The sequence below is a fragment of the Benincasa hispida genome, chromosome 11 (genome assembly GCF_009727055.1).
Source record: "Benincasa hispida cultivar B227 chromosome 11, ASM972705v1, whole genome shotgun sequence".
NCBI lineage: Eukaryota > Viridiplantae > Streptophyta > Magnoliopsida > Cucurbitales > Cucurbitaceae > Benincasa > Benincasa hispida.
Window position 1 is genome coordinate 12,771,750 of NC_052359.1, and position 20,301 is coordinate 12,792,050.

A 20,301-nucleotide genomic window follows, 5' to 3' on the forward strand; every position below is an offset into this window, starting at 1 on the left:
TTTATATAAATTTGGATCAAGTGTATAAATAGAGGTGTTTAAAAAAAGTGGTAACAATATGGTACTTCTGAAAGAATTTGCAAAAATAGAGTAGAAATTTTGGATTTATTAATTTCAGTCTCTTTTAGAGACGGAACTGCATAATCCAACAAAATTTTTGAAGAAAAATTCAGTCAAATGCGTCTAAGGGAGACTTCATTAGATTACTTTAATCTTCTCCTTTTTTTTTTTTTTTTTTGTATGCTTCTAATTTATTTTTTTATGGTTCATTTTTTACATTTTTTGTTTATTAGGTTTCCTTAAGGAAGAACATATTTGGATTATAATTGTTATGGGATAACATATTTGGATTATAATTGTTATGGATAATTCTACGCGATAAAAGATAAAAGTAAAACATGGGAGTTAACTAATCCCAAAAAAAAAAAAAAATGGACCAAAGAGTGGTAGAAAGTGGGCCCAAGAGATTTCCTAAAACTAGGGAGAAAAGGAAGTTGGGCGAGGATCCAATTGGCTCGCCTCGTCCTCCAAGGTCAATTGAGCCTCAGCGGTCAGAAGGCTTGCGTCGGCCTCAGGGGCCAAGGCCGAGGCTAAGCCGAGGCCAAACCTAGTAAATCCCTCATGAGTGGCTGATCTAGATTGGTCCTCTATTCTGGAACATCTCTAGTAGCTCAAATCTAGCCCTGAGTGTCCTATTTTCAAATAAGAAAATGAAGTAGATTCCAGATCCTAAAAGGGATAAGAAAGACCTTTGACCTCCATTATAAATAGAGCATGGAAGCCCTGCAAAAGGTAAGTTCTGCCTCTCCATCTCTAGCTTGCTTTACCTGTTTTGCTAAATACTGACGTAAGCATTGGAGGTTTTGTGGCAAACACCAAATCGATGTTTTCTTTTCTTGTCTTGCAGGTCGTCTCCAAAATAATAAATTTACTGTTGAAGGCACGTGAAGATTAGGTGAGTTTCCTTGTCTAGATTTTTCCATCAACAATTGGCATTGTTGAAACGCATCTCAAAAGAACGTTCTGAGGCTTAGTTTTTTGTTGGTTTTATTACATAAAAGAGTTCGTTATTGCTTTATTTATCATTTTTTTAGGAAATGAGCAGTTGGGGTAGAATGAGCCAAAATTGAAGTAAAAAGACCATAATACTCCTTAGAAAGGCCAAACTTTGACCTAGAGCAAAGGATGCCAAAAGAAGGCTAAAAAGTGCAGAGTAAGGGCAGCACGACGCGCAACGACGCCATGCCTAGTGTATTTTCTTGAGAGGTTTATGTACAGATTTGTTGTTGTTTGTGATCTTTGGTGCGCCATTAAAAGCTTTTGACTATCATCCATTATTGTTTGTGTGCATCATGGAGAGTCTGCGGCCCGAAAACATATAATGGGCGATATTTAAAGAGCGTTGTGACGCTCACTTATAGTGCCATAGCGCTACGACATATTATGCTTTATTTAAGTTAATTTCTACCTTCTTTTGAAAGGGGGGTTTTAGGGTTATAGTTCATAGCTCGTCATGGCTTGAAGGAAGTGGAGATTTAAAGAGATTGTTAGGTTATGGAGATCTGGGCAAAGAAAACATTTTGGTGCTTCAAGGGAGTGGAAATTTAAAGAGATCGTTGGATTGCGATTCCGTATTTGAGGACAGCGATTAAGAATCTGGCTTGCTTCTTCTTCCCTTTTTATTTCTGTTTCTTTGAGTTTTGATACATTGCGAATGGTCTATATTTGTGTTGTACTTATGAGTAACTGATTTGTAGTTTTAGGATTTATGATTTTCATTGTTAGATTGTTTTAAACAATATTGATTGTTTCTAATTGGAATTGATTGAATGCATAGGTTATTTTAACATGTTTATGTTCATTGCCTCAAATAATTAGCTATTGTTTGGATGAGAATCACTTGGTGTCTTGCTTGAGAGGGAGGGCATTGGGTTAGATCTAGCACGTTAAATTATTAATCAAATATATACAAAAGTAATAGGAGATTTATAAAGATTTAAAAAAAAAAAAAAAAAAAAAAAAAAAAAAAGAGAGAGAATTCTAATTCTAAGCTTGAAAGAGGGTATCTGGATTAAGGATTTAAGTGTATAATTTGTGCAAAATCAATCTTAAGCATAAATAATCAATCTAATTTATCCATCAATGAAACCATAACCCTAAGCGTGCCTTTGCTTGTTCTCATCTTGGTGTTATTTTTATTTGTTTCCTAGGATTAGATTAAATTAAAATACATCACAGTCCGATCCCGTAAATAAGATTAGGAGGATCTCTAGGTAGCTAAAAGAATTGAAAAACAAATTTTCAGAGGACGATACTCAATCTCTTAACCATTTTACTATATTACAATTTAATGTGTACGCTTGCACGTTATCAACCGTCTATTGTGAAGACAAGTTTATGATTTTAGCAAGCTTTAAAGAAGAACTGGGGGCTACATCAGAATGGGTGGACATAGTAGAGACGAGTCAAAGCAAGAAAAATGCCCGAGAAGAGTAGTAGAGTGATTGACAGAATATCCACTTGCCCTAAGTCCACCTCGCCCCCCAGGAAAAAGGCAGAGGCGAAAGTTGCGGCTTTGGAGGAAAAGGTAGAGACTTTTGATCGGAACTTGGCATAAATCATGAAAATCTTAGAAGCATAGAAACCTGCTTCGATCTTGGAGAAAAAGGCTAAGTCCATTTTGGTGCCTATACTTTGAAGTTTATTCAAGTTTAGTCTCTAGTCTCTGTAATTTCAATAAATCTAAAATTTAGCCTCCCAAGTTAAGTTTTTATCAAAATTGATTGAATAATAATGATAAATTTCATGCTAGAAAATAAAATATGTGAATATGTTTCAAAATTTATAGTAAAAATATTACAATAACAAAAAGATTTTTTTAAAAAATCATCCATACACTAATATTAGATACTAAAATTGAATAAACTTCAAAATATAAAGACAATAATGTATTGAACCATTTTTTTTTTAAATCCAACCACCTTGTATTGTGCACTATAGAAGCACCTACAGACTAAACTACATGCGCAGGGATTAACAAAATTTAATTTGAGTGTAAAATCTAAGAACCGAACTAACACCGATAATATCAAAAAGCACCTCCCACCGCTGCACTACATACAAATTCTGATTATAAAATTGATTTATATATATAGTAAACAATAGTCTAAATTTGTATTACAAATACAAAAAATCGATACTCTAACGAGGTACGTGTTTCTAACTCTTACATAAATCCGTCGGTGACACTTAGCTTATATAAATTTAGGTTTTATTATTTATAAACGATTTAAATACTATTTTGATTCTATAAATCTTGGTAATTTTGCTAAAGAAAGTATTTAATTTTTTAATTATATAAATCTAAAAAAAAGAATGTATTTTATTTTTAATTTGATCAAATGAAAAAGAAAACGATGTAAATTTTTCCCTATATGTGATTGTATATAATAATTTTGTTTTTTTCCATGAATTATTTTTTAGAATTAATGACACGCCTGCCAAAAATTTATGAACATTTTGAAAAGTATTTGGAAAAAACATAAAGTTCATTTCACAATTGTCCTAACGCAAAATATACGTTCAAAATCAAGGATTCTCTATTCATTGGGGATGCAGCAGCTTATATTTGGTGATTTAATATAATGTCGATTCTCTATTCGTTGGGGATGCTAAGTGTCATTCGGCTGGATGTATGGGTTCTTCACAAAATTCATACATAATGCTTGTTAGATATGGATATTAAATGAAATATTTTGTGTTTCCAAATTTCGAATGACGCTTCTTAAGCAAGTTCCATTAAATTGATTTGATATGGTTGCGTGCTTTATCAGTTTCCTACACCGAATTAATTTCCATTGGGGACAGGAATCGACATTGTGATCCAGAAAGAGGATTGAGAACGAAAAAGAGTATCGAGAATGGGGAACGGGAACGGGATTAGGAAGCGTGCAATCTGATGTGGATAGAGATCAATAAACGAGGAATGGGAACAGGAAACATGCAGTCTAATGTGGATCGGGATCAGGAAACAAGAATCGGGAATGGGGAATGGGATCAGAAATCAAGGATGGGACGTTGGGGGCCAATTGAGCATCTTCGAGGACAAGTGGGTAATTTCACAGGTGACTGACGTAAGCAAAAGGCCAAATTTAAGTGATTTCTCCAACGCGGGCCATTTTTCAATTGGACCCCCTAAAATGGGTCATCTGTACAAATTTTCCTTCCTTTAGTTACCACCTTCTTCCTTAATTACTTTAGATTCACTCCTATGTGAATAAAAAAAATTACTCAAAGATGGTGGCAAGTATGAGCACACTAAAAAATGATCGACAAAAAATTGTAAAAGTTGAGTGGTTGGAAGTTCTAGGGGCAACTACATATGTTGGGACGACAAATCCAGATGATGCTAAGATATGGATGGACATGCTTGAAAAATGTTTTGATGTGATGGGATGTTGAGAAGATAGAAAAGTAAGGCTTGCTACTTTTCTACTTCAAGAAAGAGCAAGTGACTGGTGGAAGTCAATAACAAGCAAACGGCCAGAGTTCGAAATTACCAATTGGAGTGAGTTCGAAACAACATTTTATGAATATTATTATCTGCAATCCTAATAGATGTTCAAATTGAACTTTCTATCATTTTCTATCAAAAACATTCTTTATGTTATCCCATATTGATCAGATTCTATATCCTACTCCAAGACAACTTTATTAAAAAGATAACTTAAAATTAAATTCTTGAGGAAGTATAAAGCATATCTACTAATGTTGAAACTTATCATTGTGATTTCAAACTCAACCCACCAACTCCCATACCAAGCAATATTATTGGAAGGTTTTTAAAAGGCCTCTAGATTTTGAACCAATCCTTTATCATAACAACATATTTATTGGTATCACAATTGACCAAGGAGACAATTGACATAACTTTACATGATTAATATAAAGTTCAACTAGCTCAAATGAAGCATAGTATAATGAAAGTAAACTCAAATTCAATCTTATCATAAGGCCAAACATCATGGCATAAGATCCAATGACACAATAGTTAGAGCTAAAAGAAGACGAGAAACATTAAATGACACAATAGTTGGAGTTAAAAGATGACAAGAAACATTAAATACCTCCAAACTAAAACATTTATTCATGATCAAGAATTGTATCCTTTCAAATTTCAAAAGAGTCGAACATCAGCTTTTTCTTTTTTTTAAAAAAAAAAAAAACATTTTTGGACATTTTCATATAAGAGACAAAATGAATATGAAGATCAATATCCATTCTCATTTTTATTTCATTATGTAAATATTTATATCATCTAACATCTATGAAGGTTCATTTATAGAGTTAAAAGGTTGTTTACTTAATTTAGATCATATAGATGAGTGATTATATCCTTTTAAAGTGACTTTTCATTTTATACAAATAAGTTTTCTAATTTCTTTACTGGAACAAAAGTTGAGCAAAAATTTCTATCTTTTTTATATTTTATTCTTGTGTTTAAAATGAATATTGTAGAACTTTCAATGACCAGCTAGATTGTAGAGAGTTTAGCATTGTAAAAATGAAAACAAGTTCTTTCTTCTTGTTCATTGATAAACTGTATCTTTCTCATATATGTTTGTTACTTTTTCTATTGAAGGTTATTTTTATTCTTATTATTGTTATGAGAGTCTACAAAAAATAAAATAAAAAATAAGGAGAGCTCTCAAACATAATCAAAGTAGTTCCTCTTTATCAACTTGTTATGGATAGACGGCTAAAACAAAGCGAGGAAGGGTAAAAGAGAATGTTAGCATAAAGAGAGGAAAGAGAAAATGGTAATACATACATTTAACCTCTTTTTAGTAACCATTTAACTTTTTATTTTCTATTTATGATAATTAAGTCTAAACTTCACTTTCATTACTGGTTTTTTTTATTGGTTTATATGTTTTTTATGAAAAAGACAGAGTAGAGAAAGAAAATAGCACACACAAAGTTTACGTGGAAAACCCTAATCAGGGAGAAAAAACCACGGGATAAAGGATTCTTATTAAAAGACTGATACAAAGAATACATTATGATTACTTACTTAAATAGGAAAAAAAGGGAACCCTAGGGTACAAGTAAAAAGACAGAGATGCCCCTAGAGTAAAAAACCTTAATTTCAACACTCCCCCCAAGTTGGGGCGTAGATGTCAATAAGACCTAACTTGCTCACACAAGAGTCAAACAACTATCTGGGCAGTCCCTTTGTTAGGACATCTACAATCTATTGGCTGGAGAGAACATAGGGGACACAAATGTTGCCATTGTCAAGCCTCTCCTTGATGAAATGTCGATCAATCTCTACATGCTTGGTTTTGTGCTGAACTGGGTTATTTGCTATGCTTATTGTGGCTTTGTTATCACAATAAAGTTTCATTGGACCGGTGTGACCTTGGTCAAAGTTTCTTAAAACTTTTTCAAGTCAAATTTCTTCACAGATCCCCAGACTAATGGCCCTGTACTTAACTTCTGCACTACTTCTGGCAAGTACCCCATGTTTTTTACTCCTCCATGTGACAAGGTTACCCCACACGAAGGTACAATATCCTAATGTCGACTTTCTATCTACCACAGAACCTACCCAATCTGCATTTGTGTATGTCTCGACGCATCGTCTGTCAGTCTGTTTGAACATCAAGCCTCTCCCTAGAAAAGTTTTTAGATACCTAAGGATGCACTCCACTGCCCTCATATGTTATTCGTTCAAAGACTGCATAAAATGACTCACCATACTCAGTACATATGAAATGTCTAGTCTAGTGTGAGAGAGGTATATTAACTTTCCAACAAGCCGTTGATATCTCTCTTTATTAACTGGAACACCTTCACTCAGATTACTTAATTTCGCATTCACTTCTATAGGGGTATCAATTGGTTTACAGCCTGCCATACCCGTCTTCTTAAGCACGTCCAGAGTATATTTTCGTTGGGAAACTGAAATCTCTTCTCTTGATCGAGCTACCTCCATTCTAAGGAAGTACCCTAATTTTCTAAGATCCTTGATTTCAAATTCCTCAGCCATTTTTGTCTTTAATCGGTCAATCTTTGAAGCATCATCACCTGAAATGACAATGTCATCAAATATACAATCAAAATTGCAATCTTCTCGGAAACTGACCTCTTAGTGAAAATAGTGTGATATGAATGTCCCTGACTATATCCTTGTGACTTTACAAAGGTAATGAATCTGCCAAACCAAGCTCTCGAGGACTGTTTTAGTCCATAAAAGGACTTCTTTAGTCTGCATACTCTGTGGTTAAACTGTTTCTCAAATCCTAGGGGAGGATTCATGTAGACTTCTTCCTTCAACTCTCCGTTGAGAAAGGCATTCTTCACATCAAACTGGTGAAGAGGCCAGTTTTTGTTAACTGCCACTAAAAGCAGAACCCGTACTGTATTCAGTTTTGCTACTGATCAAAAAGTCTCGGAATAATCAACCCCGAAGGTTTAAGTAAAACCTCTGGCAACCAATCTGGCCTTGTNTGATCAAAAAGTCTCGGAATAATCAACCCCGAAGGTTTAAGTAAAACCTCTGGCAACCAATCTGGCCTTGTATCTATCAACTATTCCATCGGGCCTATACTTTACTGTTAACACCTATTTACTTTCGACTACTTTGTGTCCATTTGGAAGAGTAACTTGGTCCCACGAATGATTTTTCTCAAGAGCCCCCATTTCTTCCATGACTGCGGCTTTCCATTCAGAAATTTTCAATGTTGTGTGTATGTTGTTCGGTGTCACCACTGTGTCTAGGCTCGTAGTGAGGGCCTTGAACTCATGAGATAGGTTACTATAAGACAAGTAACTCTGCAGTGGATATTTTGTACACGATCTGGTACCTTTCCTCAGGGCAATCAGAAGGTCAAGGGATGCATCTCGGTCTTTATTCTTCTCGGACTTCATACTACACTCACCTTCCTGCTCATACGTCTCATGCTCTATCATTTTTCCACTCTCAACGGTGTTTTCAGCTAGAATAGATGACATTTCTTTTCCAGATTCAACAATATTTTCTACTGGAACAAGTGACTCACAACCATCATTTTCTATCTCGATTACATCCTTGTTGTTAGTCTTCCCTGTCTTTGCTCTCATCATTTTCAACACAAGCATCAGTTTTATCACATTTATTACCACCATCAGGGATAAGAATATTAATACCTGAAACGATCCCCGTTTTGACTCATTGACTGGACCTGGAGAAGTAACAGGCGGCGCCATTTCCTTTATGAGATTCCTCCTATAGTATGTGATCCATTGGACTTGTTCAGTTGGTAGAATGGATTCATTGGTACTGATGTCAAGGATAGGTTCGGGCAAGACGGATAGACTCGGACCCCAATTGGTTTTTTCACTAGTATTCTCCCCCTAAAGATAACCATTGGGAAAGAATGGATGATCTTCGAAGAATGTCACATCCATTGAGACAAAGTATTTTCTGGAAGAGGGATGAACTTGTACCCACGCTGTGAAGTGGATACCCCACAAAGGCACATTTTTTAGCCTGAGGAGTAAACTTGGTTCGGTTAGGGCCATGAGTATGGACAAACACAACACATCCAAATACTCGGAGGGGAACATCAGAAATAAGTTGGTTATTTGGATAGGACTCTTTGAAGGAATCTAAGGGAGTTTGGAATTTTAGAGCCTGGGATGACATTCGGTTTATTAGATAGGCTGCTATTAGAACAAAAACCCCCCACAAATAGGAAGGAAGGGAATTTGACAACATAAGAGATTGAGCAACTTCGATTAGGTGACGGTTTTTTCGTTTGGCCACTCCATTTTTTTGATGAGTGTACGCAAAGGAACTCTGATGGACTATTCCTTTTGAGATTAAAAAGTTCTTAAAGGAATTATTAAAGTATTCCCGACCATTATCACTTTGGAGAATAGCGATTTTGGCATTGAACTGAGTTTCGATAGAATAGTATAATTGTTGAAATACCGATGTAACTTCAGCTTTCTCTATCAGAAGGAAAACCCAGGTTAGCCTAATATGGTCGTCAATGAAGGTTACAAACCATCGCTTTCCAGTGGTGATAGTAATAGGTCACGGACCCCAAACATCGCTACGGAAGAGGGTGAATGGTTTAGAAGGCTTATAAGGCTGAGATTTAAAAGATACACGGGGTTGTTTGGCTTGGGCACACACATCACAATTTAACTTAGAGATATTAACATTATGAAAAAGATGAGGAAACAAATAATTCATATAATGGAAATTGGGATGCCCAAGGCGAAAGTGCCACGACATATAATCAGTTTCAGAAACAGAAAAATGAGATGAAAGCAAATTAGTCCTATGACATATCCTAGATGAGGCTTCTTTAGTGAGGAAATAGAGCCTTCTGTCATGTCGGGCAATGATAATCGTCATCCCCGAGTTCAGATCCTGAAAAACAACGGCATCAGGTGAGAAAATAATAGATATTTCAAGTCCCTTGTAATTTTACTAACAGATAAAAGGTTATAAGAGACTTTTGGCACATGCAACACATCTTGGAGAACTAAGCCCTCAAAGGGTGACAACCGTCCTTTTCCAGCATCTGAGGCAAAAAACCCATCAGTAATCTTGATCCTTTTATTCCCAGCACTTGGTTGATAAGAAAGAAACTGGTCGAAGGAACTAGTTAAGTGGTCTGTAGCCCCTGAATCTAAAATCCATGGTTTACTACTAGTTATACTAACAAAGCCAAAGGAGTGAAAAGTACCTGATTGGGCGATTGCAATTACTTCTACTGTACCAAAAGTGCTCTAACTGTTTTCCTGATTCTGCGACTGTGTGTCTTCAGTTACTAATTCACCTACCAGTGCCTGCCTTGACTGTCATTTTTTACCATTCAGTGGATGGCCATGCAACTTCCAGCACTGATCTTTCGTGTGCTAGGGTTTCTTACAATGTTCACACACTGGAGGCGGCTTACTATTTTGTTTATCATGGGCAGGGCCTGAAATTTTGAAAGCAGCGGAATCTGTCCACAAGTGTATTGTTCATGGCCCTAGACCTGTCTTCCTCCAGGCGTACTTCAGAATAGACTTCCATTAAGGACGGTATTGGACGGGCTCCCAATATACGACTTCGTACTGCATCAAACTTAGAGTTTAGTCCTGCAAGAAAGTCATACATGCGGTCGGTTTCTTCAGACTAATAATGCAAAAATCCTCCACGCGAACAGTTCCAAATCATCTCACGGCACAAATCCATCTCTTGCCAAAGGAGTGACAGTTTATTGAAGTAAGCTATAATATCCATTGTCCCCTGCTTATACTTATGAACTTGCTTACATAAGGTACATAACCGAGAAGCATTCTGTCTTTTGGAGTAGAGTTTTTGGACTACGTCCTAAATATCTCGAGTCGGGCTGCATATAATAAGGGTTTTCCAACCTAAAGATCCATACTTCCTACCAGAATAGATCTTAGCAAAGAATCTTCCCCCTTCCAAATTCGTTCTTGGGGGTCGTCTGGCCTTGGTTTCAGTATTTCACCCGTCAAATACCCAAATTTATGACGACTCTCAAAGGCCATTTTAATGGATTGGGACCAAGAGAAATAATTATCACCATTAAATTTTTCTCCTACAATAAAGTTATAAGAGTTGCCTATAGCTCCAAGAATAAATTTGAAGAGTATGCAGGGAAAGAAGTTACCGAATTTCTAGGGTAGATCAGTTGATTTTGGTTTAGATCTGGTTGGACATTGGATGTCGATCCCAAGGCTTCCCCGATGGCAGCTATCTACTGTTGGAACATCTCATTCTGTCGCTTAATCTGCGGTTGCAACTGAGTAAACTAATTTTGGATTATACTCCCTTGGTCCCGATGATGGGACGATGATTCTCCCCCTCCAAACCCATCAATGATCGGCGATGACTGTCCAAAACTACTACTCACATCCGGCTGAAGTATAGGATCCCGATTGGTGAAGTAGCCATTGATTTAATCCATTCCCGACTGATTCGACTGATGAAACACACTGCGACTGATCTCGCTGATCATAACATCCCTGTTCAGCTACGGCTGAGAAGACCCAAATGGATTCGCGCAGACTTGTGGGCTCGGCTGGGACGAAAAATCGAGCTAATCCGCACAGGAGGAAGAAACGATGGGCTAACCCGGACTGAGGAGGAGCACCGGTCGGAGGTTGGGCCTGATCATCTGGCGCAACCTAGAAGCTTTCGAACGGAGGTTGCGATCCCTGGGAAAAATCGACCGCGACTGCCGACTTCAGCTTCTGCGACTGGATCTGATCGTCGAATGGTTGTTCGGGTCTGTTGGAAGCTTCAACTTCGAAAGAAATCGGTTGGAAGCTTACCGATTGGTCGAGTCTGATCGACTGGTTGGATCTGGTCAGCTAGTCATCACGATGAAGATGGGGAAGAACAGATTGGGAATATCTGTCGATGGCATTTTGGATAATAATGGTTATATATGGGCTATTGATTTGATCATCTCCATACTCTGATACCATGATGAAAAAGACAAATAAATAGCACACACAAAGTTTACGTGGAAAACCCTAATCAGAGAGAAAAAATCACGGGATGAAGGATTCTTATTAGAAGACTGGTACAAAGAATACACCGTGACTACTTGCTTAAATAGAAAAAGGGAAACTCTAGGGTACAAGTAAAAAGACAGAGATGTCCCTAGAGTAAAAAAAACCCTAATTTCAATAGTTTTGTTGTTTTATATTTTAGGAGTATTTGCAAAATCAAACTAAAAGAACAGTTTTTAAAAACTAATTTTGGTTTTTAGATATTACCTGAGAATTCAATCTCTTACCCTATAAATATGAAAATCATAAGAGGTTGTGAGAAAACAAACAAAATTACAAAAATAAAAAACAAAAAATTAAAGTCTATATGATAACTATTTTGTTTTTTGTTTTGGATTTTTTTTAAAATTAAGCAAATTTTCTCTCTATTTCTTATAATGATTTACATCTTTATTAAATACACCAATTAAATTCTTAATCAAATTAAATTACAAAACAAACTTTTAAAGTCTCTCAAACCGCCATGCGAGCATCCCAACAGGTTGGAAGCCTACCAAGAGCGATCCTCTACCGCCACAAGACCGAAGCCCAATTGATAGTTAATCACGCTCTAATCACAAAGCAATTATTTATTCATCAGACTTGAGTCCTTCTCCTTAGAACTCAATGACAGAGATATAACCTATATAAAACATCTTGTTCACGTAAAATTGTAACAAAAACAGGTTTAATTTTTTAAAGCTACTTATTTTAGTTTTCAAAATTTAACTTAATTTTTTAAACTATTAATAAGTAGATAACGAAGAATAAAAATTGAAATTTGAAATAGTATCTATAAGTTTAATTTTCAAAAACAAAAATAAAAAATAACCTTAAATTCCTCTGGCAAATGGTTAAGAAACAACCTTAAATTTCTCTGGCAAGATCATTAATTAGCAACCAAAGACTTGAAAGATCATCAATAAGAGTACCAAGTCCACTTTTAAATAGATGGTGGCATGTAAATCCCAACTTGTTAACATTCCCAAATATCCTAACGGTGTTTTTTTAAGTATACAGTCCATTTCCACATAAAGTAAAGTGATGCTAATACATATTTACATGAACTACTATAAGTTTATTGACAAAGAAGAGCCGTGGAAGCTGGCCAACTTGAAGAAACAAAGCAAGTTTAAATTTAGAGCATTTTAAGCAGCTTCAGCAAATCCAACTCTCAAGTTTCCATAGTCAAATACAGTATGGTAGGAACCCATGAAAACATCCCCCAAGATCCTGTGAGACAAACAAGGCGAGGTTATAACTAAAGCAAGATTTGAGAAGCGAAAGAAGAATCACTCAACTAAATTTTGAGTGTCTATGATTTAACTTTTCAAGTATTCAGTTTTGGAAATAAGTCATTTTTTAAAGAAAATTGAAGTGTTTGGCAACCATTCAAAATAGTTTTTGAAACACTTTCAAAGTTGTATATCTCTTAAACTGTTTTTATAAAAAGAGTTTAAATTGAGGGGGAAAAAAGACTTTTATGAAAAACAATATTTTCTCTAGTCAATCCAAACAGGTCCTTGATGTGCTTTAACATAAATTAAGACTAACCAGAGCGGTCCCCGTGGAGGCGGCACGTCCAAAGCTGCAAATCCACTGATGCATTCAGTTACAGGTCCCTCGGTGACTTTGAGCACGTACTGTCACAGTAAAAGAAATTATTATAGGCTTGTTTTGTAAAAGAACAAGATTACTATTGTTGCTTGTTAGTAGAGCTAAAAGAAATGCTTAGATGAAAATTGAAGAAAATGTTGTGGAAGATACTGAAGAATGCTGCCAAATAAAGACAGATAAACGACCATATCTAACCTGTTCAGGCTTAAGCTCAAAGACCTTTCCACCAATAGTAAATGAAATACTAGGCAAAGTAGACAAGGAATCACAATCGATTACTGATTCTCCCATTGGACTGGGCAACTTCTCGCAGAGCTGCAATCACAGTAGACGTCTACATGAGCAGGTGAAGATGAGTTTTGAAGGAAATTTCTGAGGGTGAAGAGTTATTTTACCCCATCTATATAATTGAGAATCTGGTCTTGTGTTTGCTCATTCTTCAGCTGGCTTTGTGCCCATACAACTGCCATCTCACATGCGTTGCACATAACATCACGCAAACCATTCGAAGATTTACTAGTGGTGTTATCGACAACGCTCTCAATGCCCATACTGAAACCAATTTCCCCAAAAGATGGACAAGAAGGTAAATATTACTCCTTGGAAATGAACCTAAACAAAAAAGTTGCACCATGCAAATCTAAGCATCAGCTTCTGCTAAGAAAATGAAAATCCAAACCTTACACCTCGCTCCCCATCAAAAGTACACAAGCCAAGTGTAGAGCAGATTTTCTTTGGTTGATCCTGCCAAAGTAGAAAAGAAAAATAGTTGCACGAATTGAACAAATGAGAGTCATACGTTCGAGTATTAATAATGTGAAGAGAGACATCGATTACCTTTGCTAACAGCATTTTAATTATGGTTTCACCGTATTCTGCAACTACAGCCTTGCATTCCTCACTTACAACCCCCGAGGCTCCAATGGCATGATTAACTTGAGTAATTATAGCCTGAAATAACGTATAAAACGATAAAAATTAATGCAAAGAAGAAACCTTATAGCCATACAATGAAAAGGAAAGAACATCAGGCCAAAAACAAAAAAGAAACGAAGTAACCATGGTCTATGAAATTTGCATATTTGTGCAGAGAGGACTAAATGAAGATGCTATTTTTTTATATTTTGGATTTCGGAAGTAAGAACTGAAATTTACATAATTTCTAATGATAATGTTTGGATCAAACAATAGGTTTTAACACTCAAAGGACCCTCATCAAATCACAGAGACTTGAGGTAAAAGTAAAACAAAGTATATTGGTAAAATTATTTTGACAATAGACATCTCACACGTTCATCTATCATGCACTATACAACCATAAGATGTTGGAAGGTGAGTCAATGAGAAGGATAAACTCAAAGGTCTTTTATATGAATGGAGCAAAACCAAGGCATCCTACAACATAGGAAAAATCATATGCTACAGAAAATAAACATGCTTAACCCCAATTAAGGCACATGAAGGGTAGCACACACCGTTGGACCAGCCAACAAAGAAGTTCCTGAATCAGCGATGGCTGAGCAACCACCTGAACAAAATTCTGCGACAGGATTTTTTGAGTAAAGATTAATGAAGGCAGATACCAAAACAATATTTGATTGATCACATTGATAATTTTTAACATACCTGTTGTACTGCCATTGATCAGGACGTCGCCCATATCAAACTGCCAAAATAGAAAGTGATATAAAAGATATATACCCAATAATAAACTAGTGACAAAGACCAATATATTACATGGACGCTAGTTTACGAAACAGCATATATAACGAACCTGCCAATATCCTTTTTTAGTAACTGGAACATATGTATGCTCCCCCTTGTAGTGATTAGGATCCACACCACCAAAGACAATTTCACCACCTTGTTCCTCATCCACATTTCGATTAAACCAAAAAGAGAAAACAGGCTCCTTTACAAGGTTTTGGTCAACCATGTTGTACCTGTACTATTACTAAACATTTAGTAATCTATACCATCAACATTAACTCTTCTTTACATAACGCATGCAGAAAGCAGTATTGATCCAACTACATACCATACAGGCACTGCATCTCCAACTGAGATCTCTTTAAAGCCAAGTCCCAATATGCCATCAAATTGGGCAAGTACAAACGTGAGGCTGGGTTCCCTAGTTGCCTCGATAAAATCCTAGAATGAAAAATATTATAGTAAAGGACAACCAATAATAAATACATGAAAAGAACAGACATAAACATAAGCAAATACCTGTTTCTTAATTATTAGGTCGCCAACTTTAACATTGTCTTCACTAAAGTAGCCAGAAATAGCACCAGTCCCATATTTGATCGAAGCAGGTTTACCTGCACATTAGCGGAACATAAAATTAGTGCCCTTTGCCAAAACAACTCAAATTACCGTTAATGATATCACAGAAGAAAAATGGTGGCTCAAATGCATTAGTAAAATAAGTATCTATAGGAAGACAATTTCATGACCATAACATTAGCTACGAAGAGTACTGACCATTCTTTTTATAAGTACTTGAACGCTTTGACTTGTACTTGGAATGGAGTAGACAAGCAACCTGCAGACAACTTAAAATCATTCCATGCTCTGATATATAAAGGACAAATAAATCTTTTCACAATTAAGATTGTGGGAACTTACAGAGAAGCACTTGGATGATGGAACCCACAAATTTGAACTACCAGTGTCAAAAACAACAGTAAACTTCTGAGGGGGAGTACCAATACCAATCTCACCAAAATACTGAGCATTCAAGTAATTCTTCAATCCAACAATATCAATATCATCCGAACCTCCCAAATTCGCACTCTCAACAGAATCTTTCAAGGAAACTCCTTCCTTGTTTGCAATCTTGCTAGCAACTCTGTTTAGGCCAAACTTCCTCCTTTTAAGTCCAATTCTAACCTTCCCATCATTGGATGCAGAAAAAACCATTGGAAACATAAGGAAGCAAATGAAAAGAACGGCTGCACAAAGTTTGAGTCTCGTACCCATGTTGCTCACTGTGAATTGAAAACATGCTTAATTACAATCTAAAGGTAGTCACAAGGACAACAATTCATTAAACAATGTAAAAGATGAGAACACTAAGGTGGTGTTTGGGCTCCCAACTTCAAGTGAGTGGGGTGGTTATTATAGTCCACTCCATATTTGGGCCTCCAATTATAATAGTTCGTGTTTCCAACTATTATAATCTACAATTAACTACCGTATAACTATTTCAAACTCCTCTTTGTTATGGTGTTTATTATTTAACTAAAATAGTATGCATCCCAAATACAGATTTTTTTTATTTTTTTAGTACAACTGCGAGTAGGGGGATTCAAATCATAGACCTCGTTGTTACTAACACACTCAAATACCAATTAAGTTGTGCTCAGTTAGGCTACCCAAAACACAAACTATTAATAATAAATTGATTTTGAATCACTAAAAGTATATTTTGAATGATATTATAAATAACAAAAGTAATTTTAATCATTTCAAAAAATCACTCTCAAATATGCACAATGAAAAACTAAAGAAATTGGAGGCATGAATGAGATTATTTGAAAATATAGGCAAACCCATATAAGTTAGTTCTATTTGTTTGATTCAGTTTTTCATTTAAGATATTGTTTACAGAGGACACCTGCCTCACTTCTAGGGACAGTGCCAAGGGAAAATCATATTTAATCCATAGTTCCAAACTTCCCTTCAGCAGCCTCAGGACAAAGCACAGAATATTCACAAACAAACTGAATTGCAAACACACAATACAAATTACATATGCACACATTTCTCAGGATTCCCATAAATTGTAAACTAGAGAATTTCCAAAGCTAAGTATGCTATTCAAAAATATGATTATAAAAAACAGCACGATTCTACAGAAGGAAAAACACCCAAAAAATCAAGTTTTGGAAAAGTAAATTTAATCGGTGGTCTAACAAAGCAACACTTAGCCACAATTAATGCTTTTCAACAGGAAAAGACATGGAATATGGAAAAAAATAGCACAATCGAAGTAAACCAACGTTAGAATTAAGTGCTCTAACAACATTCAACAATTAAGAGGTTCCAGCTTTCTCTCGTCCCAAAGTGATCAAATGCTCCAAATATCTAACTTCCCAACAACTTCTCAGAAATCAGACAACAAAAAAAAAAAAAAAAAAAAAAAAAAAATTAAGATAACAGAACAAATTAAGCAATCTTCCAAGCTCGAACCTCAGTTCAAAATCCACCAGCAGATACATCCAAAAATACACCAAAACAGAACCCGATCAAGGATCAAACTAATTTAAAAGGAAACAGGAGATTGAAGCAACAGAAAAAGAAAAAGATCAGAGAAATGAGAGGAGCATTCACCTTCAAGGCAAGAACCAAGGCGAGAGGTTCAGAAAATTTTCAACGGTAGAAATACCCGACGAACTGCAATTTTTCTTATCGTTTTGGTAAGGAGTAGAAACAGGAAGCTTCGCACTCGCATTGGCTTCGAATATCCACCGTCCACGTGTGCGGCTGTGATAGAAGATTCTTTACTTCTTCATCAAGAACAAGTGTAGTTTTATTTGATTGGATAAGCTTTAAAAATATCTATTGTTTAAATTGTTTTTCAAATATATATGTATTGTGCAAATATTTAAAATAATAAAAATTTTAATGTTTTGAATTATTGAGGTTGTGGAGCCTCATCAACGGGCCCGTGACCCAAAAGTCTGTGGAGCTCAGTCCTGACCTCTACCTAATGTTAAAGTTTAATCGGTCTAACCAGTCCAACTCATTTATTCAATGAATTGGACATCGATCTCCTTTTGCAAAGCAAGCTGACTTTATTTTTACTTGATTTACTCCATGCTTGAGAAGACAATTTGGTATGTCATGATATAATATCAGGTTTCACCAACAATGTACTTATCTCTCATCACCACCAAGCTCGTTTTATCATTCTGCCAACCATCTCATGGTCCCAATTTCGATCACATCCGATCATCATTATGAAGGGATCGAATCCTGTAGTGGAAGGAGTGGTCGTTTTCTTTTCAATTTTGTTTTAGAAATTTAGAACACAGAACAGAAGAAATTTACATTCAGAATGGCTAAGTATCAAAATAAATTGCAGAAAAGAAGAACTCACCTTTGAAGAACACTCTTCTAATCTTCTCCAGATCTTCATTATTCTCTGCATCTTCCCTGCTATTCTCTGGCAAGGAATCGATTGGTGGGAACCTCCTTTTGAAAGTGCAAAAAAAAAATTGAAATGGTGTTGTCAAGGGAATTTTTCACAAATAACTTTTTTTTTTGTAAAAAAACCTTGAGAGAGATCATGACGAGGAGAGTAAGTTTTCTTCTAAAAAAAGCAACTCCACAAAAAAAAAAAAAAAAAAAAAAAAAAAAAAAAAAAAAATCTCACTCACATTATTTTATTTAAATTAAATTTTTTAAAAAAAATTAACTTAAGTTGAATAATAATTAATCAATCAGATTAATTAATTGATTGATTTTTAATTAAATTTCTCATATTAACTAAATGTACATTTGAATCATATTCAAATGCGCATTCTCTCATAACCTATAGTTTTAATATGAATTTCATTCAAATTTTAACCTATAGTTTTAATATGAATCTAATTCATATTATTATCTATAGTACAATTACAATGTGAGGATATTTCACTTACAATATAAATCCAAATTTGTTTTGTTCCAATAAATCTATAGTTTTGCCCAACTTAACTAGAATTATTACATGCGCAAATTTGTAAAATGATTGCTTAAATTAAAAAGAAAAATTGGAATACATGATGCAAAAATAAATCATAAACATTGTTTCCCAAAACTCCAAGCAATATATATGTACTTTAAAAAACACAATAAAACAAAGTGTAATACATAGTTTATTAAAATATATGTATATATGTATGTATGTAAATTGTTAGTTGTCGTCAGATCTGAAACATATTCATTATGTTGTAGGAACCACTGCCTTGAAAGCAAATTTGGCACAACTGTGGTGCAAATCATTCTTACCAGTTGCTCCCCAAGGTTAACACAACTCTCTCTTCAGATGTGCACTCATCGGACGAAGGGTTGGAATCACAATGAGAGAAGCTTGGTTTGCTCAAAATTAGAGAAGAAGAAAGGAAACATAAATAAGGATGCAAAAGCTTATTTTTCAGATCTAAGACGTCTAGTTTTGTAAAGCCATGAAAAAGAAGAAGAAGCTCAACGAAATAAAACATTTGAAAAAAAAATTAAAAAGAAAAGAATTTTTGCACAAGCATAGTTACTGCCCATCCAAACACTGACACACATGTGGGAAAAGGCCCTTTACTTTCATCTTTTCAGTTTTACAAGTCCATAAAAATGGTCTTCTATATATACCATCTGCCCACTCCTTAATTCTCCAATGTGGGATAAGTGAAAGGTACACTCCTATGTACCTTTGTGGGCCTTGGGCCTATGGTGTATGTGGGTCATTCCCAACAGTCTCCCACGAATGACCTATAGGCACTGAAAAAATAATAGAAAGAAGAAAGTGATCTAAGCAATGGAATGATAGTAAACTTAAGCATCAATATCTTGTGATTTCGATGCATAGTGAAGTAAGGCAACAACTGCGTTCACAAAAGTGAGTTATCTCTTGAATTTTTGTGAATTCTGGTTGAGACCTCCACAACACATTTCAATCCTTTTAATTTCTCTCTTGATTCCGCTATAAAAATCATGCATAAATTCCATTTAGGCTATTCACAAAGAACCTTGGGTCATCGTTAAAGCTCTAGAAAGAGATCCTCAAACTCTTTCATAGAAGCCAGCCCATACCTTCACTTTCACGTTAGATGATTCATCAAGTCTATCACAATAGACTACTTAAAACTGAGCTACGAAGACTTTACAAATTATCCGTCAAGTCTATGGCAAATAGACCACCCAAAATAAAGGGGTATGTATCACTCACAAATTATCCATCTAGCCTATCACAGTAGACCACCCAAAATAAAAAGTTATGGATCACACTGAGGGTTTAAGTCTCATATTAGTTGAAGATTCTAGGCTCTCCTTGTTAGGCCTTTGGTGAGAGGATCTGCTAAATTCTTCATAAACCTCACATACTCCAAGGAGAAAATTCCTTACTTCAATAAC

At 35.4% G+C, this 20,301-nt stretch overlaps 2 protein-coding genes across 2 annotated transcripts; both read right to left on the reverse strand.

The window, feature by feature from the left end:
- Nucleotides 1–6,724: 6,724 nt before the first annotated feature.
- LOC120090567 lies at nucleotides 6,725–8,250 on the reverse strand. Its single transcript, XM_039048295.1, has 2 exons — nucleotides 7,635–8,250; nucleotides 6,725–7,089 (listed from the first exon to the last, which is right to left on the reverse strand). Exons 1-2 carry the CDS (start codon nucleotides 8,248–8,250, stop codon nucleotides 6,725–6,727), a joined length of 981 nt encoding a protein of 326 aa, XP_038904223.1.
- A 4,226-nt stretch (nucleotides 8,251–12,476) lies between these two features.
- Nucleotides 12,477–17,675, reverse strand: LOC120091893 (aspartic proteinase A1-like). Its single transcript, XM_039050051.1, has 14 exons — nucleotides 17,524–17,675; nucleotides 15,817–16,178; nucleotides 15,673–15,733; nucleotides 15,415–15,509; nucleotides 15,224–15,336; nucleotides 14,960–15,128; nucleotides 14,812–14,851; nucleotides 14,661–14,725; nucleotides 14,023–14,136; nucleotides 13,865–13,929; nucleotides 13,581–13,737; nucleotides 13,381–13,500; nucleotides 13,123–13,211; nucleotides 12,477–12,801 (listed from the first exon to the last, which is right to left on the reverse strand). Exons 2-14 carry the CDS (start codon nucleotides 16,168–16,170, stop codon nucleotides 12,717–12,719), a joined length of 1,527 nt encoding a protein of 508 aa, XP_038905979.1. The 5' UTR covers nucleotides 16,171–16,178; nucleotides 17,524–17,675; the 3' UTR covers nucleotides 12,477–12,716.
- Nucleotides 17,676–20,301: the final 2,626 nt, after the last annotated feature.

Bases quoted from the DNA above. Each gene is read 5' to 3' on its own strand.
- LOC120091893 (XM_039050051.1), bottom strand. From the start codon at position 16,170: ATGGGTACGAGACTCAAACTTTGTGCAGCCGTTCTTTTCATTTGCTTC. The intron at 14,137-14,660 runs GTGTGTGCTACC...ACGTTATTTCAG, and splicing joins CTTTGTTGGCTGGTCCAACG to GCTATAATTACTCAAGTTAA. The intron at 13,930-14,022 runs GTAATCGATGTC...CTACTTTGGCAG, and splicing joins TTAAAATGCTGTTAGCAAAG to GATCAACCAAAGAAAATCTG.
- LOC120090567 (XM_039048295.1), bottom strand. From the start codon at position 8,250: ATGGCGCCGCCTGTTACTTCTCCAGGTCCAGTCAATGAGTCAAAACGG. The intron at 7,090-7,634 runs GTAAATAGGTGT...TTGTCATTTCAG, and splicing joins TGGACACAAAGTAGTCGAAA to GTGATGATGCTTCAAAGATT.